The sequence below is a fragment of the Cottoperca gobio genome, chromosome 1 (genome assembly GCF_900634415.1).
Source record: "Cottoperca gobio chromosome 1, fCotGob3.1, whole genome shotgun sequence".
Classification (NCBI taxonomy): Eukaryota; Metazoa; Chordata; class Actinopteri; order Perciformes; family Bovichtidae; genus Cottoperca; species Cottoperca gobio.
Genome location: NC_041355.1, coordinates 9,426,082 through 9,448,748, shown reverse-complemented (window position 1 = coordinate 9,448,748; position 22,667 = coordinate 9,426,082). Strand labels below are relative to the sequence as shown.

Here is a 22,667-nt window from a genome sequence, read left to right as displayed (position 1 = left end):
TGAACCCCACAGTGGCACTAAAGAAAAAAGTAAGAGGATTATCAAAGTTGGTAGGATTCATCATATGGGGAGCATGAATGTCTTTAAAAAGAGTTCATGGCAATCCATCTAATAGTTGTTGAGTTGAAATATGATGAACTGACCAACAGACCAACATTACAACTAGCAAAGCAAAATCCAGGCAAAGCCAACCAGAAATATAATTCTCATCTTGTCAGCGAACACCTAATCAAAGATTATTTTCCCCTCCCTGACCATATCAGTACTCGACTATACATTTCACCTGAGGCATCCAGTAGCCAATCTCAGCCTCTCCCTCCATCCAATACCAAATCATGTCCTATATTTGTACCTATCTCCCCACAGCCGAGGACAGTACGAGTCCATTACGAAGCCTGACAAAGGGACAGAGTGTTGGAGGGAAGAAATTGAGATAGAGACGAGACCTGGCACTAACATGTTGGTAGTATTTTGAACATGCACACTGGATCTCTTGATACCCACCTCTCATCATAACACCTGCACATGCACCATCTCTCCTCCTTTAACCGGTAGCCTGATAATCGTTTTAGTGACAAAAGCCACAACGAGCCTCAAAGACAAGATTCTCCCCAAAGTCATAAATTCACCTCAATTCTTTTTGTGCATCTCTAAAAAAGGCACCGAAAAACATTAGTCATTTAAATGAGGGGAGGGATTGAGGCAAGACATTATCATTGTGTCCTAAATCATTTGAAATTTGCCTAAAGGCAGAGGCAGTCTGCAGCAAATGATAGAGAATTTTGGACCTAATCTCAACATCATGTCGGCCTCACTGCAATAAAACAATCTTCAGAGCAACTCAATTTGTCTCATATTCAGACTTCAAAGGAGACCTACTTCTACTTCTTACCAGTGAGGTTTCTCATGTTTCAGGTATTTTCTAGACATTTGTAACAGAGCCCATTAAAATGAACCTTTGAAACAGGCAGATATTATTGGAGGTCTGTAAAAACACTCTTATAAATGAGACGTTTACGACTCAATAACAGACTAAATAACTTCCAGTTCGGTTGATTTTTCACTCAAGACTGGAGCACCTCAGGCAGCATTGCTGCATCTATTGAAGGATTAGCTGGTATGAGGCCAACTGTGAAGTCTGGATTCAGGACATTAGTTATTAGTTTACTCAGCTGATTCATTCTTGACCTCCAGTGGCTCTTAGAGGTAAAGTGTGCACACTGAGGAATAGGGTTGTTGAATACAGAATATAAAAAAATCAAATCAAATCAAATGTATTTGTATAGCCCAATATCACAAATTATACATTTGTCTCAGTGTGCTTTACAGACTGTACAGGTTACGACACCCTCTGTCCTTAGACCCTCGCATCGCACAAGGAAAAACTTCCTAAAAGAAACCCCACAATTAAAGGGAAACATGGAAGAAACCTCAGGGAGAGCAACTGAGGAGGGATCCCTCTCCCAGGACGGACAGACGTGCAATAGATGTCGTGTGTACAGGATAAACAACATACATTTTGAGAGAAGCCATTTCATAGCCAGCTTCTATTTAGTTCTCCTTTTCTATTCAAGCGCATTTTGCTTCAACATAATGGCTTTATATAATCATTGTAACTGCAAATGAGTGAATGAATAACTAAATAAATAAATAAATGCACAAAACCAGTCTTCCCCCTCCCTCCACTTTACACACTACATCAATCTTGTTACAACATTTATCCTCCAGTACAAAGAGTGGTGCATCAGAATAGACTTGACACCAAAGAAACTTTTAATGACTCAAGTTTTTGGATGCACTCCCTTTCTCTTCTGTGGGCTGAAGGACCGTAAGACACTGCTTAAATCATAAAAGATGTTCATCACATCAAACCCCATTTTTACTATTCATGGTTGGACATTTTCTTCAATAGCCAGTCAATGTGTTTGCATTCAGTAATTACAGTATTTATTTAGTAATGATCTATATAGTAGTTGTTATTGGTAGTGGCGGAGTCCGCTGTACCCGGGCTGAATTTAGATCGTCTACCTAAACATGAGGGATTCCTATAATCCAGCTCAATTTGATCTAATTGATAACAGCCTCACTGTTTGCTGTTCACTCTTTTTAAGTTACTGCTAATGCAAACCGAACATTTCCCAATGCTGCTGCTTGACATTCAAAGTGGTCAATTGCTGAAAGATGAGCACTGATCGCAATCCTTCACTGTAACCAGCTTTACAGTGTCCTGCCGTCGTGTGGGAAAGTACTTGTACCGTCTGCAGCATACTGTTACAATTACTTTTGAAAGATTTCTTTATTAAAACTAATTTGTTTGGCTGCACGGGTGTCAACAAATCAACCAGGATCTGAAATCTAAACAAATCACAATTTACAAAACCTGAATGAAAATGCTGCTTAGAAAAAACCCTCGTTCTCGTTCGAAAACACATTCATCTAAAATCAAATGAAAGTTTGCCATGACTGCAGTATTGCCCAGTCTATGTATACATTGTGTACTGTCCTGGCCTTTAGGCAGGTCTACAGAAAGGCTTAGTCTATGTCCTCCAACTGAGCAGTTGACAGAGCGCAGGGATCAAAGAGTACAGCATCCACTACTTTGCACCCTGCTGGGAGCGGCAGTGCGGCCGCAACCCAGTGAGTAAGTATCTCTCTGGGGATCCCTCTCAGTCTCTCCTTCTCTGAGTGTGGAGTAATGAGAACAAAGTCTATTGGCTGAGTTATCGTGCTGGCGCTTGAACACATCCACAGAGAGTTAGAGCAGATTTTCTTCCTCTCTCTCTATCTCTCTCTTTCTAGAGCTTGCTTCATGCCCGTTCCTCGCTGTCAAACAGCTTTTTCATTCACTCCTGCTCGTTTGCTGCCTCACGTATTTCTCACTGTCTTCATTTTTTAGTTTTTTGGCTTTGAGTAAACTCCTCTCGTCATTTGCCCTTTTTTCTCAGCAATATGAATTTCCTCATTCACCACTTTAGCCATCGCACTACACTCTTTTCCTTTCAACTGACCCACAGATTCTCTTCATCCCTCCATTCTGTCATCTTCCTCAATCTTGGCCTCTGTAGTTTCCTGCTCCACACCGCCTTATCTGTCACTTGACATCATTCACGCTTTTCCTCCTTCTCTCTGTGGATCTTGGCAGTCATCTCTCTCTCTCTCTATTCATCTCTTGTTTGACACTGGTCACACTCCTCTTCCTCTTTCTCATTTTGGCTTCCCAGAGCCACCATGCTGGTTTGTGTCTGTGGGCTATGTCCTTGAACAGAGGTCAGGTGGGTTTCCTGTAGTTTGAGGGGTGTCTCCTCATGCTGCTGTGTGTTTGTGTGTTTGTGTATACGTAAATGTGCGTGTGTGTGTGTGTGTGTGTGTGTGTGTGTGTGTGTGTGTGTGCTCGTGTGTGTCTCTGGAGAGGGAGAGTAAATGTTATTTCTGAATGTGTGTGTTTGTAAAAGCTCAAGGACGCGTGTTGTTTGTGTACGCGTGTGTCCTGCCAGTGATTGCCCTTGACATACACCCGGGGATTAGCACACACCTGACAGCCTGCATCTGTGTGTGCGGCAGAGACGAGATCCATGTGCGTGTGTGCAGTGTGTGAGTCCGTGCTCGTGTTTCCTCAGGATAAACAATAGCATCCAACCCTGTTATGAATCCGCTGAACAAACTGACACTAATTGTACGCAGCGCACACGTTCACAAACAAAACACTCGCGCAACTTCGTCTCTGAATCAACTTACACATGCAGGATGATACGAGTGTGTCAGAGTTTTTGGGCCAAGATGGCTACGTTTGACCTCAATCACTCCATATAAAGAGCACTGTGGGAAGGAGAGGGTGGAGACACACCGCGCAGCCAACACCTGAGCAGTTACCGCAGCAACAGCAAGTGGAACAGTTGGCCGGCGTTGCCTGGCTGAAATAATGAATTACCTGATAAAGCCCACTGGGAAGCATAGACGGCTTCTGGCAGTTCACTGGAGGATTGGAAGTATGAAATGTCATCTTCCGAATAATAAACTGGTCACTTGGCTGCCTGGGGAATAGATCTAGTTGCTGGCCAATGTGTAATTTAGAGCACCTACCTGAGCGTTTTGGTGGTCATGTCGGCTGCTGTGATGCCATGATAAATCAGCGTTTCGTTCCACACTGGGTTCAGTGTATTCTTCAGGGTTTTTGTACGTAGCTTGTTTGCCTGAAGAGACAAAGAAGAAGAAATATGAAAAGAAATTCATGGAAAGGGAAGGATCAAAAGAAGAAAAGAGGAATGTTTTAAGGGTGAAGGAGCAAACTCGTCAGATCAGAATGAGAGAAAGAGAATAAAAGATCATGAAAGGGAAGCAAAATGAGTGATACTAAAAGATCAAGAAAGAAAGAGAGAGAGAGAGAAAGAGTGGGGAAATATAATGTATCTCTGTCCCTCAGGAAATCGCAGACATCTGCTGCCTACTTTGTAGAGGAGAGCGAGAGAACGCAAAGCTTTCCTCACCTCACCTGTCCGTCCGTCTGTCTGTCTCCTCCCCAACATGATAAAACAGTGTATTAACACCAGCCATATCTCTAAAACAAGCACTGGTTCTCAAACACAACACAACACAGCAGCCAATTAAATTGCACAACATATTCACCATGAAAGATTAAAGTTTTTCAGCAGAGGAAATGCCCATGAGCCAATGCAAAGCCAAATAACAAATAACAAAGTTCTAGACACATAATTGACAAAGGATGTGGGTTAATAGGACCTTGCAGAGCCAAAGGCAGAACTAATTGACTGTTCTGAGCTGCATGCGTGGCTATCAGTGGTGGAAACTATTTACTTAATTAGTGAAAGTAGAATTTTGAGTTGCTTCTACTTTACTCGGGTGTATCAATTTTTACTTCTGCTCCACTAAATTTATTCCACAGCTATATTTATATAAGTAACTTTGCAGATATAAATTTTAAATAACTATAGTTAGGTATGCTAAAGGATACATATGGTAATATTCTACATTGTTTTTTTTATCATTGTAAAAGAAAATGATATAAAGTAGCCTATTCCTCCGTGTTATAACGTTATATTATTGTCCAAAAACTATTAAAGAGGCCTGCAGTGATTTAGTATTGTATATTCTGTAAAGGCTCAGTAAAAAAACACATTTGGCAAAAGTATGCTAAGCCTGGAGCACAGCAGATGATCTGGCCGGGAATAAATGGAAGTGGGCCGGTATTTATGCTGGAGAGTTGATGGGAAGTGGGAACAGGTGTGCAGGTGGACGTTTATCCCAGGAAGTAGTGAGAGGCCAGTTGGCACTCTTTTGGTAGCGATCAAAAGAGCGGAGGAGTGTTGACCGGGCCCTCATCCAGGTGCGGTGACAGCGATGAACAAAAGCAGTGGTTCAGACCAGGAGGCAGGGTTGTGGGAGGAGATGCACTGCAGATTTGAATCTCACTGCTTTCCTGGCAACACTCGTCCTGCATAGCATTAAAGCGCTAGGAATGGCGCCAGCTACCAATAACGCGATTTACTCGGGTCCTATGCCCTGACTAATGGGCTATCGTGACCCAAACCACTCAAGCTCAATGCCTAATCTCAACCAGGAGTTCAAATGAACCCCAGGAATACAGGAAACTCACATTTTGACTAATTCTCCAGAAGTCTTTGAAAGACACATGTTGCACATGTTCCTGCTTGGTCATGCAAAAACAAACTTGTTCAGCATGTATCGCATGACCAGATATTTATAGAGGCCCCTTGATGTGTTAAAGACAGTCTTAGCACTTATCAGGGTCATCATGAGGGTTATTTTTCAAATTTTAGAGAGCTCCCTTTAGTAGCCATAGAATATATTATACAATCATTAAGGCACTTTTGTTTATTTTGAGTCAATCTGACTATCCTGGTGCCATAAATACTCAATAGACCACCAAATTGATAATTGCAGTATCAATCCACCACTGAAAATAGTCCCTAACAATATTCACTCCTGCTTGAGTAACGCTTTATCTGAACTATAGAGCCCATCTTTTAGGGAGTCTTTTATTTGAAAGTATGTATTTTCCATTTTGAAAGATTTCTTCACTCTGTGGGGCTGAGTGCCGCAGCTTGGCATGGAGGAATCTCACAGTATTGAGAGCAGGACTAGCCCATTGTTGACTTTGGTCTGGAAAAATATGGAGCATGGACAGCTTTATATTTTAAAATGTCCAACAGTATATTGTATATCTCGATCAGTTACTTTGAAATACTGCATAAGTATCCAATTATATAATATAACACTGAGCCATTCTCCTTGCAAAATGAATACTTATCATTTGTGCAATAAATACTTTTACTAAAGTAACATTTGGAAGTCAGGTCTTTATTTGAAATAGAGTATTTTATATTTCATCTTCCAACACTGGTGTTTATGCATAACTATATATTTACACTTTGAATGTCCAGCTGGTAGAGAAAGTGTGTAGACTATTCTCTCAAAATACTCTTGGTCATGTCTGAAGCTTAGCAGATAAACACCTCATCTCTCTCTCTCTCTCTTTTTCTTTCTGCCAAAACGCCTCAGGGCCGGATGCTGAGCCCTCTTTTCCATCTTCTTTCTCTTCTGTCTGTTTTGTCCCCTCATCCCATTGTTCTGCCGGTGTCCTGCCTTTCCCTCTTACTCCCTTTCCTTCCATCATTGTCCTCTTTTTATTCTCCATTTTCTGCTAGAAACTTTTGGCTTATCTACAAGAGTCAGCCCCCAGAGCTCACTTCATGAAGGGAACAAGTGTATTTGATTCATGTTATTTGTTTGATTCATTAAAGTGCAGGAGGAGACGTTCACAGTCACAACACAGCGGTGTTGCACAGCTGTATGTGTGTCAGCACAATTCGACAAAACAACTATTTCACAAATAATCACTCCCGATTGACTGAATTGGGTTGGTTTTCTAAACGCATATCTTTCCAAATGCTACATATACAAACACTTAAAACACCAGTTCCCTCTCCCTGCCCTCTGTCACTCCCTGCCTCCATTTTCCCTCTACACTGGTGCTTTTGCATCTGTTTTTAAATGTTTTATCTCTAGCCCTCCATCTGTCCATCACACTCTCCCTTATCTCCATCTGTCTGCATAGATCTTCTTACTTAATTCACACACACTCTCTCTCTCTTTCTCTCTCTACTTCCCAGGGATGAAGAGTCAGACGGTGAGTGAATCTTCTATGCACCTCGGCTAGGAATATGAAGATGAAATTAACAATATCCAACACAGAGGCTCCGGCAACTACTGTGTCCGTACATGTTTTTGTGTGAGAATGAGAGAGGGAGTGATAGAGAAGGAGGGACGGATGAAGGCAGCGTCTCTGTGTGACTGTGACTAAAGCCTTAGCATGTGTCTGCATATAGGCAAGGTCATGCGCCGCTTGTGCTGCTGTTTGACAGCACACTGGACTGTGTACCAGTTACAGAGCCTGTGCTGGAGGATGCGAGTGTGAGAAAGCAGGAACATGAGCGCGGTATTTTGACAACTCAATTATTTCCCAGAAACTGAAACCTTTTGTGTTCTGGATTACTCACTGCAATGTTTGCATGCAGCGTTTGAATGTAGACAAGGAATAGGTGTGAGAGCGTGTGTCCGTCATCCTCACTTCTACACGTGCACGCTTCCACTTTTCAAGTGACGTGGCCCCCGTCTGGTGGGTCTTTAACAACTGGCTGTTCATGGGTACTTACCTAATCATTGACACTTTCTCTGTGCACCCCTCCCACCACCAGCACCAGCACTACCACCCCTCTCCCCCCCCCCCATCAACACTCGTCTGTTGACGTGAGCCGTGTAACAATCCTCCCTGTTTCCATGACAACCACCTGCTGCTGTCCTCCCCTCATCTGTTTCTCCCTCCCTTTCTCCACTCCCTCTCTCCCTCTCACTCTCCCCACTTTATTTCCTCTCAGTTGTCTCCATTCTCTCTGCACACTGTTGGTATTTCAAGGTCAAAGAGGGTCACAGCGAGATAGTGAGATAGAGACAGAGATAGGGGAGGAAAGTGGGGGAAAAGAGAGCGATAACAATGGGAATGAAGACAGAGGAAGGCTGGAGGACAAAAATGCCCCAGACATTGTTATTGTTAGCACCTAAGACCTCAGACACTTGCACTATCTTGGCCCGGCATCCTCCCCGCCCTTATCATAACCTTATTTTGTGTCAACCTTGAGCCAAAATGGCCGACAACAGGTTGCATTCTGCCTTAGCTAGCGGTTTGCTGTTGTGGCAAGCCTTATCTTCCCTGCCGCTTGAGCCGAAAACAAGACAAGAGCAGTGCAGCAGACCAGAACATGTTTGTGCTCGATAAAGCAGAGCATTGGACGAGCCACATTCATTAACAAACTGAAATGCTCCCCCGCTCAATGGCTTGAAAAGACGTGTTACGTTTTTTTTGCAAGAACATTTTGACGTTTTCATGGCGTGTGAATCAAAAAATAAATAATAATCTTTTGTTTTGTTATGTTGAATAATGTATAAAATATTTCCTATTTTCAGTTTTTCAAATAAATTATCTTCTTTTGTCAGCAGTTTCTGTGTGATGTGGGACTTTCCTGAGGGAGTGTCAGTGTCTGGGACAGCCAGTGTGGTAGTATGTTACGTTAATTGCCACTGAGGTAAGGTTGGAGCATTGACCTTGCTAGCCCCGGGGAGAAGATGAAGCTTGACGTATGGATCCGCCAGTCCATTGGAGTCCATGGCTTTCAGTCCCTGTGAACACAAGCAGAGACACACACACACAGACAGAAAGACCCAGACACACACACTGTAGTGTTAACGGTAACGTCATCATGCCCTCAAAGACTTCACAAAACTGACAGGGTTAGAAAAAGACAGCGGATATGACGGACCTCTTCAACTGTAGTTACATCTCAATAGCGCTTCTGGGTGTTTCTTTCCACGCCACTATTTTCTACCATCCTTGACTCCTTTGTGTTGTCCTGAAGGGAACCGTTCAGTGGGATTGACATAATTAACATCATGTGACAGTACACAATATGTAATACAAGGCGTGTGTCCTTGTACAATAGCCAAACCAAATGTGTCTGCCACAGCAACAGAGAAACATTATCCAACATTAAATACTGCCATGAGATGATTTAGTCTTGAATTGACAAGCTGCTGAGGGTGTGTGGTTGAGAGAAAGCAGTCTGACGTCTTGTGCAAACGAAAAAGCATTACAGGAATTTTCGTTGGGACTTCAAGGAGGATTATGCAACCACACAGACATAGACAGTTTGTTTATACGAAGAAGATATTGAAATTGTGTGTACCTTTGCTTTGTTAATAGTACAATGTAGACAGTTGTTCTCCTGATCAAAGAGCAGGGTGAACTCCAACGTTCCCAGGTAGGCTGAAAACACAAACCATAGCAATTACTGTCAGCGCACACACACACACACACACACACACACACACACACACACACACACAGCAGATGGCCTCTTAAAAACATGATGCTGCCTAATATGAATTGATCTGTCTTGTTTGATTACTGTTTCAGAATGAGCAGAAACTATCCCACTATTGCTACATTGTCTAATAAATCATCGGAGGTTCTCTGTCACACAAAGTGGGAGTGACAAACGCTATTGGAAAAATGCTCGACTCCACAATTACTCTGAAAACGCAAAAGCTCAATGCAGAAACTAATTTTAAATAAAGAAAAAGTTGACTGTGCTCCAAGTTTTAAAATTGGAAGTTAGTTTTCCTGCTGTATTGTCTTGTTACTTCCACATGACTAAACATTTACTGTGTTGAACACAACTCTGTTCACCCTCCTCAGAACTCACTGTCTTCATCGTCAGAGTCGTTCGCCTCCTCCGTGTCTCCATCGTTGTCCAACCTCCTCTCCCCATCCTTGTATCCTACACCCGTCTCCCCGTTGAAAGTCTCCTCTTTTAGGATCTTTTTCTCCCTCGGAGGCGGTGGCGTGCAGGGGTAGTCGTGGAAACGTGGGAAAAAGTCTGAGATCTGGGGGATGGGGAGGATGGGGCCCGGGCACACGTTGATAGCAAAGTGCTCCTGCATAGAGATCTTGACCGGCGAGGGAGGGGGAGGACCGTGGGAGTGGGGCGTCGCCAAGGGGGAGGTGGCAGATGAGGAAGGAGTGGAGGTAGAGGAAGGGGGGATGGCCAGGTGGGAAGTTGAGGGGGGCGGTGGGGGTTTGGAGACGCTCATGTGGACTGTCGAACGGGACTGTGGACTGTCGAACGGGACTGTGGGATGAAAATGAAGAGAGAAAAGATAAATGAGGTGAGAAACACAAAGAGAGTAACAGCGGAGGAACAGGTTTAGAACTAGAAGAGAAAAACTAAATAACAGTCATATCCTCCGCCTCCACTGAGTGTCCAACTTTCTGTGAGTCTCCACTTTCTGTGAGTTTGTCCCGCAGCACCAGAGGTCAATTATATTCAGGGCAATGTTGAAAACACCAGCACATCTAAAACATCCTGAAGAAAACGTTTCTATTTTCATCCGTTGATGCAAACCTAACTTCTCAACAGCCAAAATAGAATCTGCCAGAACCTTTGGCACTTCAAGTGTGACTCACACATCGTGTCAGCACACCAAGTCTGTGCTCTGAATTAATTTTCAAATGTAGTGCTGTAAAGTATGAACAAGTGATGTCACTTGTGTATCTGCACTTCACTCTAATCCTTCCCTTATCTCGCTCTTTCACTCCTCTCTCTCTCATCTGCAAGTCCCCTAAGCAATATTTACATAATACTATTTGAAGCTTTTCTCAGGCATCAACACATTTGTCATTAAATGAAGCGTAATAACTGTTTGCCAAAACTCAACTTCGTTAAGATAAATGCTATCATTTCCTATTTTCCTCACGGTGATTAAGAGAGACTGAAGACATGTTTTTTCTTATGCACTCCCACTGTGCCACCATGCCTTTATTATTTCAAGAGCTGGTTTGATTTCACTCATCACAGAGACAAACTTCAAACTGTTTCCTTTTTTATTGCCGGTGCTGCCTCCGATTAAACTGTTAAAGACAAAAAGAATAAAGAAAAAAATAATATGGTCTTTACATAAAACATACCAGTCACTCACTGTTATTTATTTGTCTTGTGTTGCTTCGAAAACTTGCATATCAAAGTGTTGACTTAAGGCAGGGGTGTCAAACTAATTTTAGTTCAGTGGCCACATGCAGCACAATTTGATCTCAAGTGGGCCGGACCAGTAAAATCACAGCATAATAACCTATAAATAATGACAACACACAAAATTCTCCCTTCGTTTTAGTGCAAAAAGATACAAGTACATTCTGAAAATGTTCAAACTTAATCTTTTTACGAAACATTATGAATAACCTGAAATTTCTTAAGAAAAAAAGGTGCCATTTCAACAATAGTATTAGTTTATCATTTACACATGTTACAACTTACAGATCACAGTGTATCTACAAAGTATTTTACTTTATGATCAAAACAACACATTTTTACACTTTGCAAAGTCATCCCGTGGGCCGGAGTGGACCCTCTGGCGGGCCGCATGTTTGACACCCCTGACTTAAGGGCTCCAACTCAAGCAGCAACCTCCCTGTGAAGCCAATGCAGAAGTGCCTTAAACCTGCATTCTTTTAAATGGCCAGCAGAGGGCAACTCCATTGGTTGCAAAAAGAAATCCAGTTGTATAGAAGTCAATGAAAAGATTACCCTACTTCTCACTAGATTCCGTAACTCAGTAAACATTTTCCTAATGAGTTTATGGTCTAAATTGTTAGTTTCAAGACTTCTTCAATACAGCAAGATGTTCATTTAGTAAATGATGGTCTCATTTAGAGTAAAATAGACATTAAAGCAGGGCATGCTTTAGGGCGGGGTTACCTTGTGATTGACAGCTACTATGTTGTCCGGTCTAGGTGTTGTCCGTGTTTCTGTCTTAGAACTTTAACCCTTTTACAGTTTGTTTTCAGTATAATTTATCTCCCCCCTCTCATCCTTTCGTTGTTACTTCTGGTTCCTAAAATGGTGACTGCCAAAATACCGAACTCGTGGCTTCAAAACTGCAATCCTCAAACCAATGGGTTACGTCACAATGACTTTACAAAGATGTTGTATACAGTCTATACTATAACTTAGATTGTTTTCTTTTTTCATTATCGGTTAATCTAGGTTTTCGTTTTTACAGTTAATTGTTTCATCTTTTAGTTTATGAAATGTCAAGAAATAGTAAAAAAAAGCATGGCACAGGTTTCACAGAGCCCAAACTGACATCTTAAAAATGCGTGTTTTGTCTGACTGACAAAAAAAACAAAGATAATCCATTTACAATCATATAAAACAGAGAAAATAAGCAAATCTTCAAATTTGAGAAGCCGGGAACAGAGAATGATTGCCATTTTGTTTGGAAAATGACTTAAACTATCACTAATCCAAAAGAAAGATACATTTTCTGCCAAAAAACTAATATATCGTTTAATCTCTACCGTAGTAAACCTCCACCTCTTTCATAGCTGAGAAATGCTGTGTGGGATTTCCCTTTTTCATTATGTGTTTAAATAATCTTGTATGTCCTCCTGTTGTCATACACTGTATAGTACGCATGTTGCCAATAGATTAGAATCTGCCTCTACATTGAAATTGCCTCAGTTGTATGTAGAAGCAACGCAAAAATCAGAAACAGAAGACCGGTACTGAGGTGATTCCTCCTCAGTGTGGGTGAAAATACTGAGATTTTGTCTGGCTTTGTTTACATCAGCATATCACACACCTCTAGTGCATCATAAAACATTGAGTCTCTCCTTCTGACATACATGTCTATGTGCTGAACACACTGAAGCTTGTTAATCGAGCCAACGCACCATCCAAATCCAAACATATCAAGACTTAACTCAGTTGTAAACTGCACATCCCTCCTTCCTCAGTAGACTAAGTTACAGCACTTAAGTATACACTCGCTGTGACACACACATGTGTGTTAAGACCGTTCACACACACACACACACACAAAGACCCCAAAATGCCTGTTCCCATCTTCAATACCTACAGTCACTAAAACTGCTTCTTATGTAACAACACCCAAATTCACTGCTTGGGTACCCACATTCAAATGATCACTTGCAGCATGTTGCTTACAAACTCAATCGCTCTCAACCTTCTTACATGCAGACATGCACATGCAAGCACATGTGCGCACTCAGACACTCACATTCACACACACACATTCACACTCTCTCTCACACACACACACACACACACACACACACACACACACACACACACACACACACACACACACACACACACACACACGTAGCCATCCACAAATACGTACCCAGGGACAGTCTTCATCTGTGCCAGCACTCCATCTTGCCTGTGCTCACGTCCTCTGTCTCTCACACACTGGACCATGCAGACCAGCTTTGAGCCAATATATCCCTCTGTACTCTCTCTCTCTCCCTCTCTCTCTCATTTTCTCTCGTCTCTGTTCTTTTGCTCTCCTCCTCTCCTCTGTCCCTCCCTCTTTTCCTTCCCCTGTAGTTGTGACGTATCTGGTTAAAATCCCCGTCAGTCCTTTGCAGACTGTGCATATAGTGCTGTCGCTCACTTTCTGGGGAGATTTAAGGAAAACCGGGAAAAAGAGGGATGTGTGTGTGTGAGTGTTTTGATGGTGTAAAGGGGGGGGGGGGGGGGGGATGTTGCAAAGAGAGAGAAAGTGAAAGACAGACGAGCAGACCAAGACGGAGAGGCAGATGAGCAGACAAACCGACATCCTTCAGACACACAGACAAACGCACAGCGACACCAGCTAAAAACATACACACACAGAAACGCATATAGTATACATATAGTAGAAGAAGAGGGAAATGCGTGTGAAAACATTGAATGCATACAAAAGGAAATATTGTCCTGGGATGAAATTGTATGAATCCACCAGCTGAAGGACACAGAAAGGAAATTAAATTCAACGTGTTGACCGAGCTGAACAACATACACTGCCAGATTACTTTGTGTTGGCTATGACTATGGCCAATATCAGCGAGGCATATGTGTGTATGAGTGTGTGTGTGCTCTGTTTGTAGCAGTCCTCATAGTAACGGCTGCCACCTGCCACAGTAATAAAATGAATCAAAGACAACAATAACAGTGGACCTGTGCAGGGTGACACTGCAGTAAATGACTGATGAACACAACAATGTGGATGCAATGGATGAATGAGAAAGATAAGAAATGGATGCATGGGATGGACAATTCAAAAGGCAAATATAAAGTGCAGACCTTGATACCTCACTTTTACATGAATTGTTTAAAGGCATACGGAGCCCCAGAAGAAATATTTAATTTTGTGAGATCTTGCAAAACCTTCTCACATGTCACTTTAAAAAATAAATAAACATACATTTCAATGTAATTCCTGGTCAGTTTGGCACCAATGGAAACAACCACAACAATGGAGCACACACACCCATGGGGGAGGTTCATAGATTCTATTTGGCCTCAGATATAAAGACAAGACAAGATGCGTGTGTTCTCCTTCCGGCGATGTAGACTCCTAGCGCGGGAAAAGGGAGGGACCGTAGGGCTAGCTAGCCAATTTTTGTCTAATTTGTGGTCAGATAAACAGTAAATTCACCAAATTTAGTGCCCAATATCGCTATTTTCCAAGCTGCTGTAGTGGTCTTAGGTAGTGGTTATTCCTCTCCTTAATCGTTGTGTTTAACCAATTTTTCCCCATCAGATATTCTTTTCCTCTGACCTTATTAAACCCAAATATGTAGAAAAGTATTTAAGTAAAAGGAATGAGTTGCAAAGAACAACGTTAAAAAAAGATCAAAGTATTAGTAATAGACATAAAAATGAAAAAAAGTCATTGAGAAAGTGAGCTAAAACCACATTCTCTTTGTCATGTATATTAGGAAAGCTCCTTTTAATTACAGCATGTGCCAAAGAATTTAAAAATATGACAACATAACATTTAAATGATGTATTACTGGTTGGAAAACCATCAGCTACCTAATTGATAACTATGTTATTGTTCATGGTTGATAAGTAACAAATGAACAACAAGCCTAGTCAATTAAATTAATGGTCAGCTGGAGGAAAAAGTGGATGCAATTGCTTGTCCATTTGTAAACACTGATTTACTTTGGGCATCTCATTACTATCAGCATCAGCTCATCAATATTGCGTTAACAGACCATTAAACTGTATATTCATTAATTTTCAAAAAGAACATGAGGGCTAAATGAGTTGAAATTAAATAAATGAAAGCTCAGTCTACCGATGCCAAACTATCTATCTATAAATAGGTGTTTTAGATGGGCTTCACGCTTTAAGTGGCTTGAAATGAATGCAGAAGTGCTCTTGACGGAAGATGACTGAGTCCTCTCGTGGTCTTCATGGTGTTGCTTTCTACGAGGCTGCTTGTCCCTTTGGTGAAAATATGTGCACACATGTGCAACTGTGCATGGGTAAGGGCTTACTCCACCCACAGCAGCAGTTATCAGACAGCTGCAGAGCGCTCACAGCTGACCTGCTGACCACCAGGACTCTCAGGCGCTCTCCATGTGGCTGGCCACCCAAGAGGCACACTGTACACCAAGAGGGCTCTCACTGCAATCTCAACACATTTATGTCATGGGTGATTTACACAGAATAAACATTTTCTGATGTACTTTTGCAGGGTTGGTTAAACAAAATTACCCTTAGTGGTATCTTGCCAGGGTTGCCAACCTTGGGGAATATTTTATTTAGACTAAAGCAACACTTACTCTTAGTTATGGACCTTTTTGTTTGGGAATAATAATAATAATAAATTGTATTTGTAAAGCGCCTTTCAAAGCTAAAAGCAATCTCAAGGCGCTAAAATGCAGGACAACAACAAAAACAACACCAACAACAACAGACATAAAAGGTTAAATAGGTCATAATTGCCTTGAGTTTGACACCCGTTCAGTAAACACTGAAACGTGCACATAAATGAGATAAATAACGTAAGCATTTAGTTTATTTAATAAAAGAGCACCTGTTCAATGCAACACTGATACCGCTATTAGTACTCGGAAACGTGTTATTCTTAAAAAAATGCACGCATAAAGTTGCGTTCAAATGTATTAAATATATGGCTCTCAAGGAAATACATAAAAAAAAAATATTTGGCTTTTATGGCTCTCCCAGCCAAAAAGGTTCCCGACCCCTGAAGTAGGGGGTCCCTGCGCCACGCTACACCAGTTTGGTGGTCCTTGGCCCGAAAAACGTTGAAGACCCCTGATTTTGCAAGTTGTTTTTCATTTAAGTTGAAACGTGACTATCAAACGGTGACGGTGTCCCTCACTCGGTATTACCTGAATAAAAAGGTGACAAGATCATAACCACAAATTGACAATGCGGTGAGTGAGGTAATAAGTACATTCGACAGGCACAAGGCTTTAATTGACACCGCTTTACGTTCACAGATGACACCAAACCACATAGATTTGTCTGGTTTTAGTGTGTCAAGGCTGGTTCTGAGGATGAAACGTAATCAATTGTGCTTGAAGAATGAAGCCTGGACAATGGCACTGCAGTATTGATCTTTCTCCGGGGTAAACATTAGGCAGCCTGTCAGACGGATATGTAACACAGTGGCATTGCCCATGAGCTGACAAAAGCAAATAATAGTCAGCAGCATTCAAAGAAGCAAAAAAGGATGTGATATTTGAACCAGGAGAGTGACGTCTGATGATGAAGAAGTACAGATGGTGGCAGGTCAAAGTATTATTAAGTAATACTGCAATGCTTGCAAAACAAAAACACAAAACCAACCTCAATGAATAATAACAGAAAGTCTAAAAGAGAGAAAAAGCAGATCAAACCACAAATCCATACGTCTCTCAGCTTCCATTTTAGTATGATTAAAGCATTCGGGTTGCTTATGAGTACAACATAAATAATAAACATCTAGAATGAGAGAGAGAGAGATTGGTGTGAAGGAGGGAGAGGGAACGGCGAATTTGTGGAGGAGCATTCATCCAGTCCTTCTGCATGGCGAGATAATCTCCTCCCATTACTACAGCACAAAGCAGTGCAGGTTTTCCATTAAGTGTACTACCACAGCCTCCCCGGCCTCACAGGCAGCCATTAGCTCTGAGATTAAATAAACCTCTATTTACATACTGTAGCACTACAGCAACTGCATGCTGAATTTTTCAACATTTTGCCCCACACAGGATGGGGAAATTGCATAAATTTTCTGATAAAGATCAAAGGAACTGCTCACCCTATCCTACACTCGTCCTTGAAAATATGTGCAGACATATCTTGAATTCCTGAGTTACTTCTCTGCTTCTTTTTCAAAGTGCAATGCTGAGTGTTTTGCTGTAAGAGCCTGAAGTTAGACTGAAATGAAAACTCATTCCTTAGTGTTAGTTTTGAATTTTGTATGTATTTGGTCTAAATTGTTCAAGATCAGGGGTGTAGGTGTTTTACACTCGTGTGTGTTTGTGGGAGCGAGCGGAGGGAATGTGAACGCGCAAAGGCAAGAAAAAATCCAAAAACTTTCAGGGGGCGCGGGGTTCCGTTGGGGGAATATATATATATATTTATTTAATTTCAACGGTGCGCGATCAACCCGCACTACACTCGTGATCGACCGGTCTTTTGGGCACCCCTGGTATAGATCATAAAGCGGAAATGCCACGTTATCATACATTTTTCCATCCATCCATCCATTGTCTACCGCTTATCCGGGGTCGGGTCGCGGGGACAGCAGCTCCAGTAAGGAACCCCAATCTTCCCTTCTCCGGGCCACATCCTCCGACTGGGGGATCCTGAGGCGTTCCCAGGCCAGTGAGGAGATATAATCTCTCCACCGAGACCTGGGTCTTCCCCGGGGTCTCCTCCCAGCTGTTCGTGCCTGGAACACCTCCCTAGGGAGGCGCCCAGGTGGCATACTTACTAGATGCCCGAACCACCTCAACTGGCTCCTTTCAACGTATAGGAGCAGCGGCTCTACTCCGAGTCTCCCACGGATGGCTGAGCTTCTGACCCTATCTCTAAGGGAGACGCCAGCCACCCGTCTGAGAAAACCCATTTCGGCCGCTTGTACCTGTGATCTCGTTCTTTCGGTCATGACCCAGCCTTCATGACCATAGGTGAGGGTAGGAACGAAGATCGACCGGTAGATTGAGAGCTTTTCCTTCTGGCTCAGCTCTCTTTTCGTGGTACGGTAAAGCGACTGCAGTACCGCCCCCGCTGCTCCAAATGTCCGGCCAATCTCCTTCACTGCTTCACTTGGGGTAAGGGCTCATTCCCTACCCAGAGTAGGCAATCCACCGGTTTCCTGCTGAGAGCCATGGCCTCAAATTTTGAGGTGCTGATCCTCATCCCAACCGCTTCACACTCGGCTGCCAACCGATCCAGTGACTGTTGAAGGTCACAGACCAATGATGCCATAAGGACCACATCATCTGCAAAGAGCAGCGATAAGATCCTCAGGCCACCGAACTGCATCCCCTCTCCTCCACGACTACGCCTCAATATCCTGTCCATGAAAATCACGAACAGGATTGGTGATAAAGCGCAGCCCTGGCGGAGGCCAATATTCACAATTAGTTGTGAATATAAAAATAAAAATAAATCAGAGGGGGGCGCGGGGTTCCGTTGGGGGGGCACAGACAATGGTAGGGGAAACACTGATAGCGCTTTTAGTACTCAGAGACGTGATATACTTAAAACTCAATTTTATTAAATATATGGCTCTCAAGGAAATACATTTAAAAATATTTGGCTTTTATGGCTCTCCCAGCCAAAAAGGTTCCTGACCCCTGCTATAGAGCATGCACACTTGCATTTTCCTTAAACCCCGCCTTCCAGCCGCTCCGTCATAGCCTCTACCATAGAGGGCGTGTTAGTCGGATTCAGGAGTTCCTCAAAGTGCTCCTTCCACCGCCCGATAACCTTCTCAGTCAAAGTCAGCAGGGTCCCACCCTTGCTGTACACAGCTTGGATGCTTCCTCGCTTCCCCCTCCTCAGGTGCCGGATGGTTTTCCAGAAGCACCTTGGTGCCGACCTAAAGTCCTTCTCCATAGCTTCTCCGAACTTCTCCCACACCCGCTGCTTTGCCTCTGACACGGCAGAGGCTGCCGCCCTTCTAGTCCTTCGGTACCCTGCAACTGTTTCCGGAGTGCTCCTGGATAACGTAACCCGGAAGGACTCCTTCAGTCGGACGGCTTCCCTGACCACCGGGGTCCACCACGGTGTTTGAGGGTTACCGCCCCTTGAGGCACCTAAGACTTTGAGACCACAACTCAACACCGCAGCTTCAGCAATAGAGGTTTTGAACATCGCCCACTCAGGTTCCAATCCCCCAACCTCCACAGAGATGTCTGAAATGCTCCGCCGGAGGTGTGAGTTGAAGATCCCCAGGACAGGGGCTTCCTCCAGACGTTCCCAGTTCCCCCACACTACCCGTTTGGGTTTACCAGGTCTGTCCAAAGTCTTCCCCCACCCCTTGATCCAACTCACCACCAGATGGTGATCAGTTGACTTCCCCGCTCTTCACCCGAGTGTCCAAAACATGCGGCCTCAGATCAGCTGATACGATTACAAAATTGATCATTGACCTTTGGCCTAGGGTGCTCTGGTACCACATGCACTTATGAGCATCCTTATGTTCGAACATGGTGTTTGTTATGGCCATTCCATGACTAGCACAGAAGTCCAACAACAAACGACCGTTCGGGTTTAGATCAGGGAGGCCGTTCCTCCCAATCACGACTCTCCAGGTGTCTCCATTGTTTCCCACGTGTGCGTTGAACTCTCCCAGTAAGACTACGGAGTCCCCTACCTGGAGCCCCCTGCAGGGCTCCATTCAGGGTCTCCAAGAAGGCCGAATACTCCGAAATGCGGTTTGGGGCATAGGCACAAAGAACAGTCAGAGTTTTCCCCCCCATAACCCGAAGGCGTAGGGAGGCGACCCTCTCATCCACCGGGGTAAATTCCAACGTAGCAGCGCTCAACCGGGGACTTGTGAGTATCCCCACCCCCACCCGACACCTCACACCTTGGGCAACTCCGAAGAATAGAGTCCAACCCCTATCCAGGAGTACGGTTCCAGAGCCAAGACTGTGCGTAGAGGTAAGCCCCACCAGATCCAACTGGTAGCGCTCCACCTCCCGCACTAGTTCCGGCTCCTTCCCCCACAGAGAGGTGTCGTTCCACATCCCCAGAGCCAGCCTCTGCTGCCTGGGTCTGGTCCGTCGAGGTTCCCTGACCATCACTGCCACCCGTGTGACAGCGTACCCGACCCCAGCGGTTTTTCCCATGAGTGGTGGGCCCACAGGATGGATGGATGGGAGGCACCACGTAGCTTCTTCGGGCTGTGCCCGACCGGGCTCCGTGGCAAACCCGGCCACCAGGCGCTCGCTGTCGGGCCCTCCCTCTGGGCCTGGCTCCAGACGGGGGCCCCGGGCTTCCTCCAGGCAGGGTCTCTCCTTTTCTTTCCCTTTTTTTCATGAAGTCGTTTTGAACCATTCTTAGTCTGGCACCTCGCCTGAGACCAATTTGCCTTGGGAGACCCTACCAGGAGCACTAGGCTCCAGACAACACAGCTCTCAGGTTCATAGGGACACACAAACCTCTCCATCACGATAAGGTGATGGTTCCCAGAGAGGCATATCAAATTAATTCCTTAACTACACCCACGCGCCTTTCGAGGAAATGGAAATGTGAGCTTGACTTTTGAGGTGTGTGTGTTTGTGTGTTTGTGTGTTGCTGTGTGTGTGTGTATGAGGGGCTCGGCCATGGAATTGTTTGGGTGAGAGCTTTGCCTTCTGGCTCAGCTCTCTTTTCGTCACAACGGTGTAGTAAAGCAACTGCAGTACCGCCCCCGCTGCTCCGATTCTCCGGCCAATCTCTCGCTCCAACGTCCCCTCACTCACAAGACCCCGAGGTACTTGAACTCCTTCACTTGGGGTAATCACAATTAATTACATCATCTCGTCATCATCTAACTAACTGACTGGAGGATTAGTGCCACCAAATGTTAATCTCAACTGGTAATATTCACATAACAGTGGTAGATAGAAACAAGCATTTTCTTAAGAAGGCTTTCTCTTAAAAAGAAAATTCAGTAAAAATATGCACTTCTTGGACTAATGAGTCAGAGTCATAATAATACAAAAAAATGGCTCGACATTTAAGTATACAATTACCCAGATCTTCCGGCGTTCTTTCGCATCCATGGATCCTATAGAGTAGGGGTCGGGAACATATGGCTCGCGAGCCATATATGGCTCTTTCGATGACGCGATATGGCTTGCAGACAATTTTGAGCTGACATTTTTTAACATGATTAACAAGTAATAAATAATTATACTGTGTCATTTTAAAGTAAAACATTTAGCAGCGGATTTTGTTTTAGTTTTCCCCTCTCCGTCTCTGACTGTAACTGTGCTCACGTGTGTGCGTGTGCGTGTGCGTGTGCGTGTGTGTAGGGGGCGGAGCCCTGCCCTTCGCGAAACAGCTGAGGAGAAACTGCACAAAGCAAGCAGTAGACCAGGGGTGTCAAACTCAATCACAGATAGGGCCAAAATTAAGGCATCGTTTCGGGGGTGAAGCTTGGAAACTGTGCAGCGCCCAGAGTCATACTTTGCCTTGAGTGTGGCGTTACACTGGAGGTCAATCAGCAACATTTGGATGTTCACATGTGCTGTTTCCACGTCAACTGCAAACGGATTGCTGAGCAGTTCATGTGCAGTCAGGAACACAGCGGTGGAGATGGTTTGTCTGTTTGGAAACACGTAGTGACCAAAGTTTCCTTGCTGCATCAGAGTCTCCCACAGGCAGCTCGGCTTGGAACGCTCTCACTGCATCATACATGTCCGTGATCACACGGCCCTGAAGCTGGAGGTTTAACAGTGATATGCTTCGTTATGTCGCACAAACAGGCCAGCTCACATCACCATTTTTCGTCCCTGAGATCTGTGGTGTGTTTCCCTTTGCTTCCAAAAACGGCCAGATTTCCTCACGCAACTCGAAAAAATCTATTCAGCACTTTCCCTCGACCGCCATGTTCAGAATGTATCTCCTCAGGAAAAGACTTAAATTGTCTCTTATAAAGTTTCTTGTCTATGTTACGGTGATTATTACTTGTTCCATCTCCAGAGCTTTACAACACAGCACTTCCTGGTGTATGATGCAGTGATACACCGTTACGTAAATGACATAAGTGTTTAGTTTATTTAATAAAAGTGCAACTGTTCAATGTGAAAAATTAGTTGTGAAAATAAAAATAAATCAGAGGGGGGCGCGGGGTTCCGTTGGGGGGGGGGGGGGGCACAGACAATGGTAGGGGAAACACTGATAGCGTTTTTAGTACTCGGAGACGTGATATACTTAAAACTCAATTTTATTAAATATATGGCTCTCAAGGAAATACATTTTAAAATATTTGGCTTTTATGGCTCACCCAGCCAAAAAGGTTCCTGACCCCTGCTATAGAGCATGCACACTTGCATTTTCCTTAAACCCCGCCTTCCAGCCACTCCGTCACAGCCGGTCTCGGCTCACTCACATTAATGGAGACGGGAATATAACTCTGAATTTGCCAATTAGCGCATTTTACAACATTTAGGACATAATGATTAAAATAAGGTCTATTCAAGTGTTCATACTGGGAAGTTGATTTACTTCAACAACAAAAAATTATCTGCTAATTTACAGATGTCT

General features: G+C 43.7%; 1 protein-coding gene across 3 annotated transcripts in view; it reads right to left on the bottom strand.

Annotated features, from left to right (window-relative positions):
- Positions 1-22,667, bottom strand: part of doc2g (double C2-like domains, gamma) — a 62,135-nt gene that overhangs the window by 22,073 nt on the left and 17,395 nt on the right. For 2 of the 3 annotated variants that reach the window (XM_029436618.1, XM_029436527.1), the window contains 4 exons: positions 9,795-10,220; positions 9,276-9,355; positions 8,638-8,712; positions 4,081-4,190 (listed from right to left, as the gene is read on the bottom strand). In XM_029436618.1, the coding sequence (XP_029292478.1) occupies positions 4,081-4,190; positions 8,638-8,712; positions 9,276-9,355; positions 9,795-10,182 (653 nt within the window). In that variant the 5' untranslated portion in view covers positions 10,183-10,220. Of the gene's footprint in view, positions 1-4,080; positions 4,191-8,637; positions 8,713-9,275; positions 9,356-9,794; positions 10,221-13,293; positions 13,442-22,667 lie in introns of those variants that run through there. The other variant, XM_029436448.1, reaches the window with a different exon arrangement.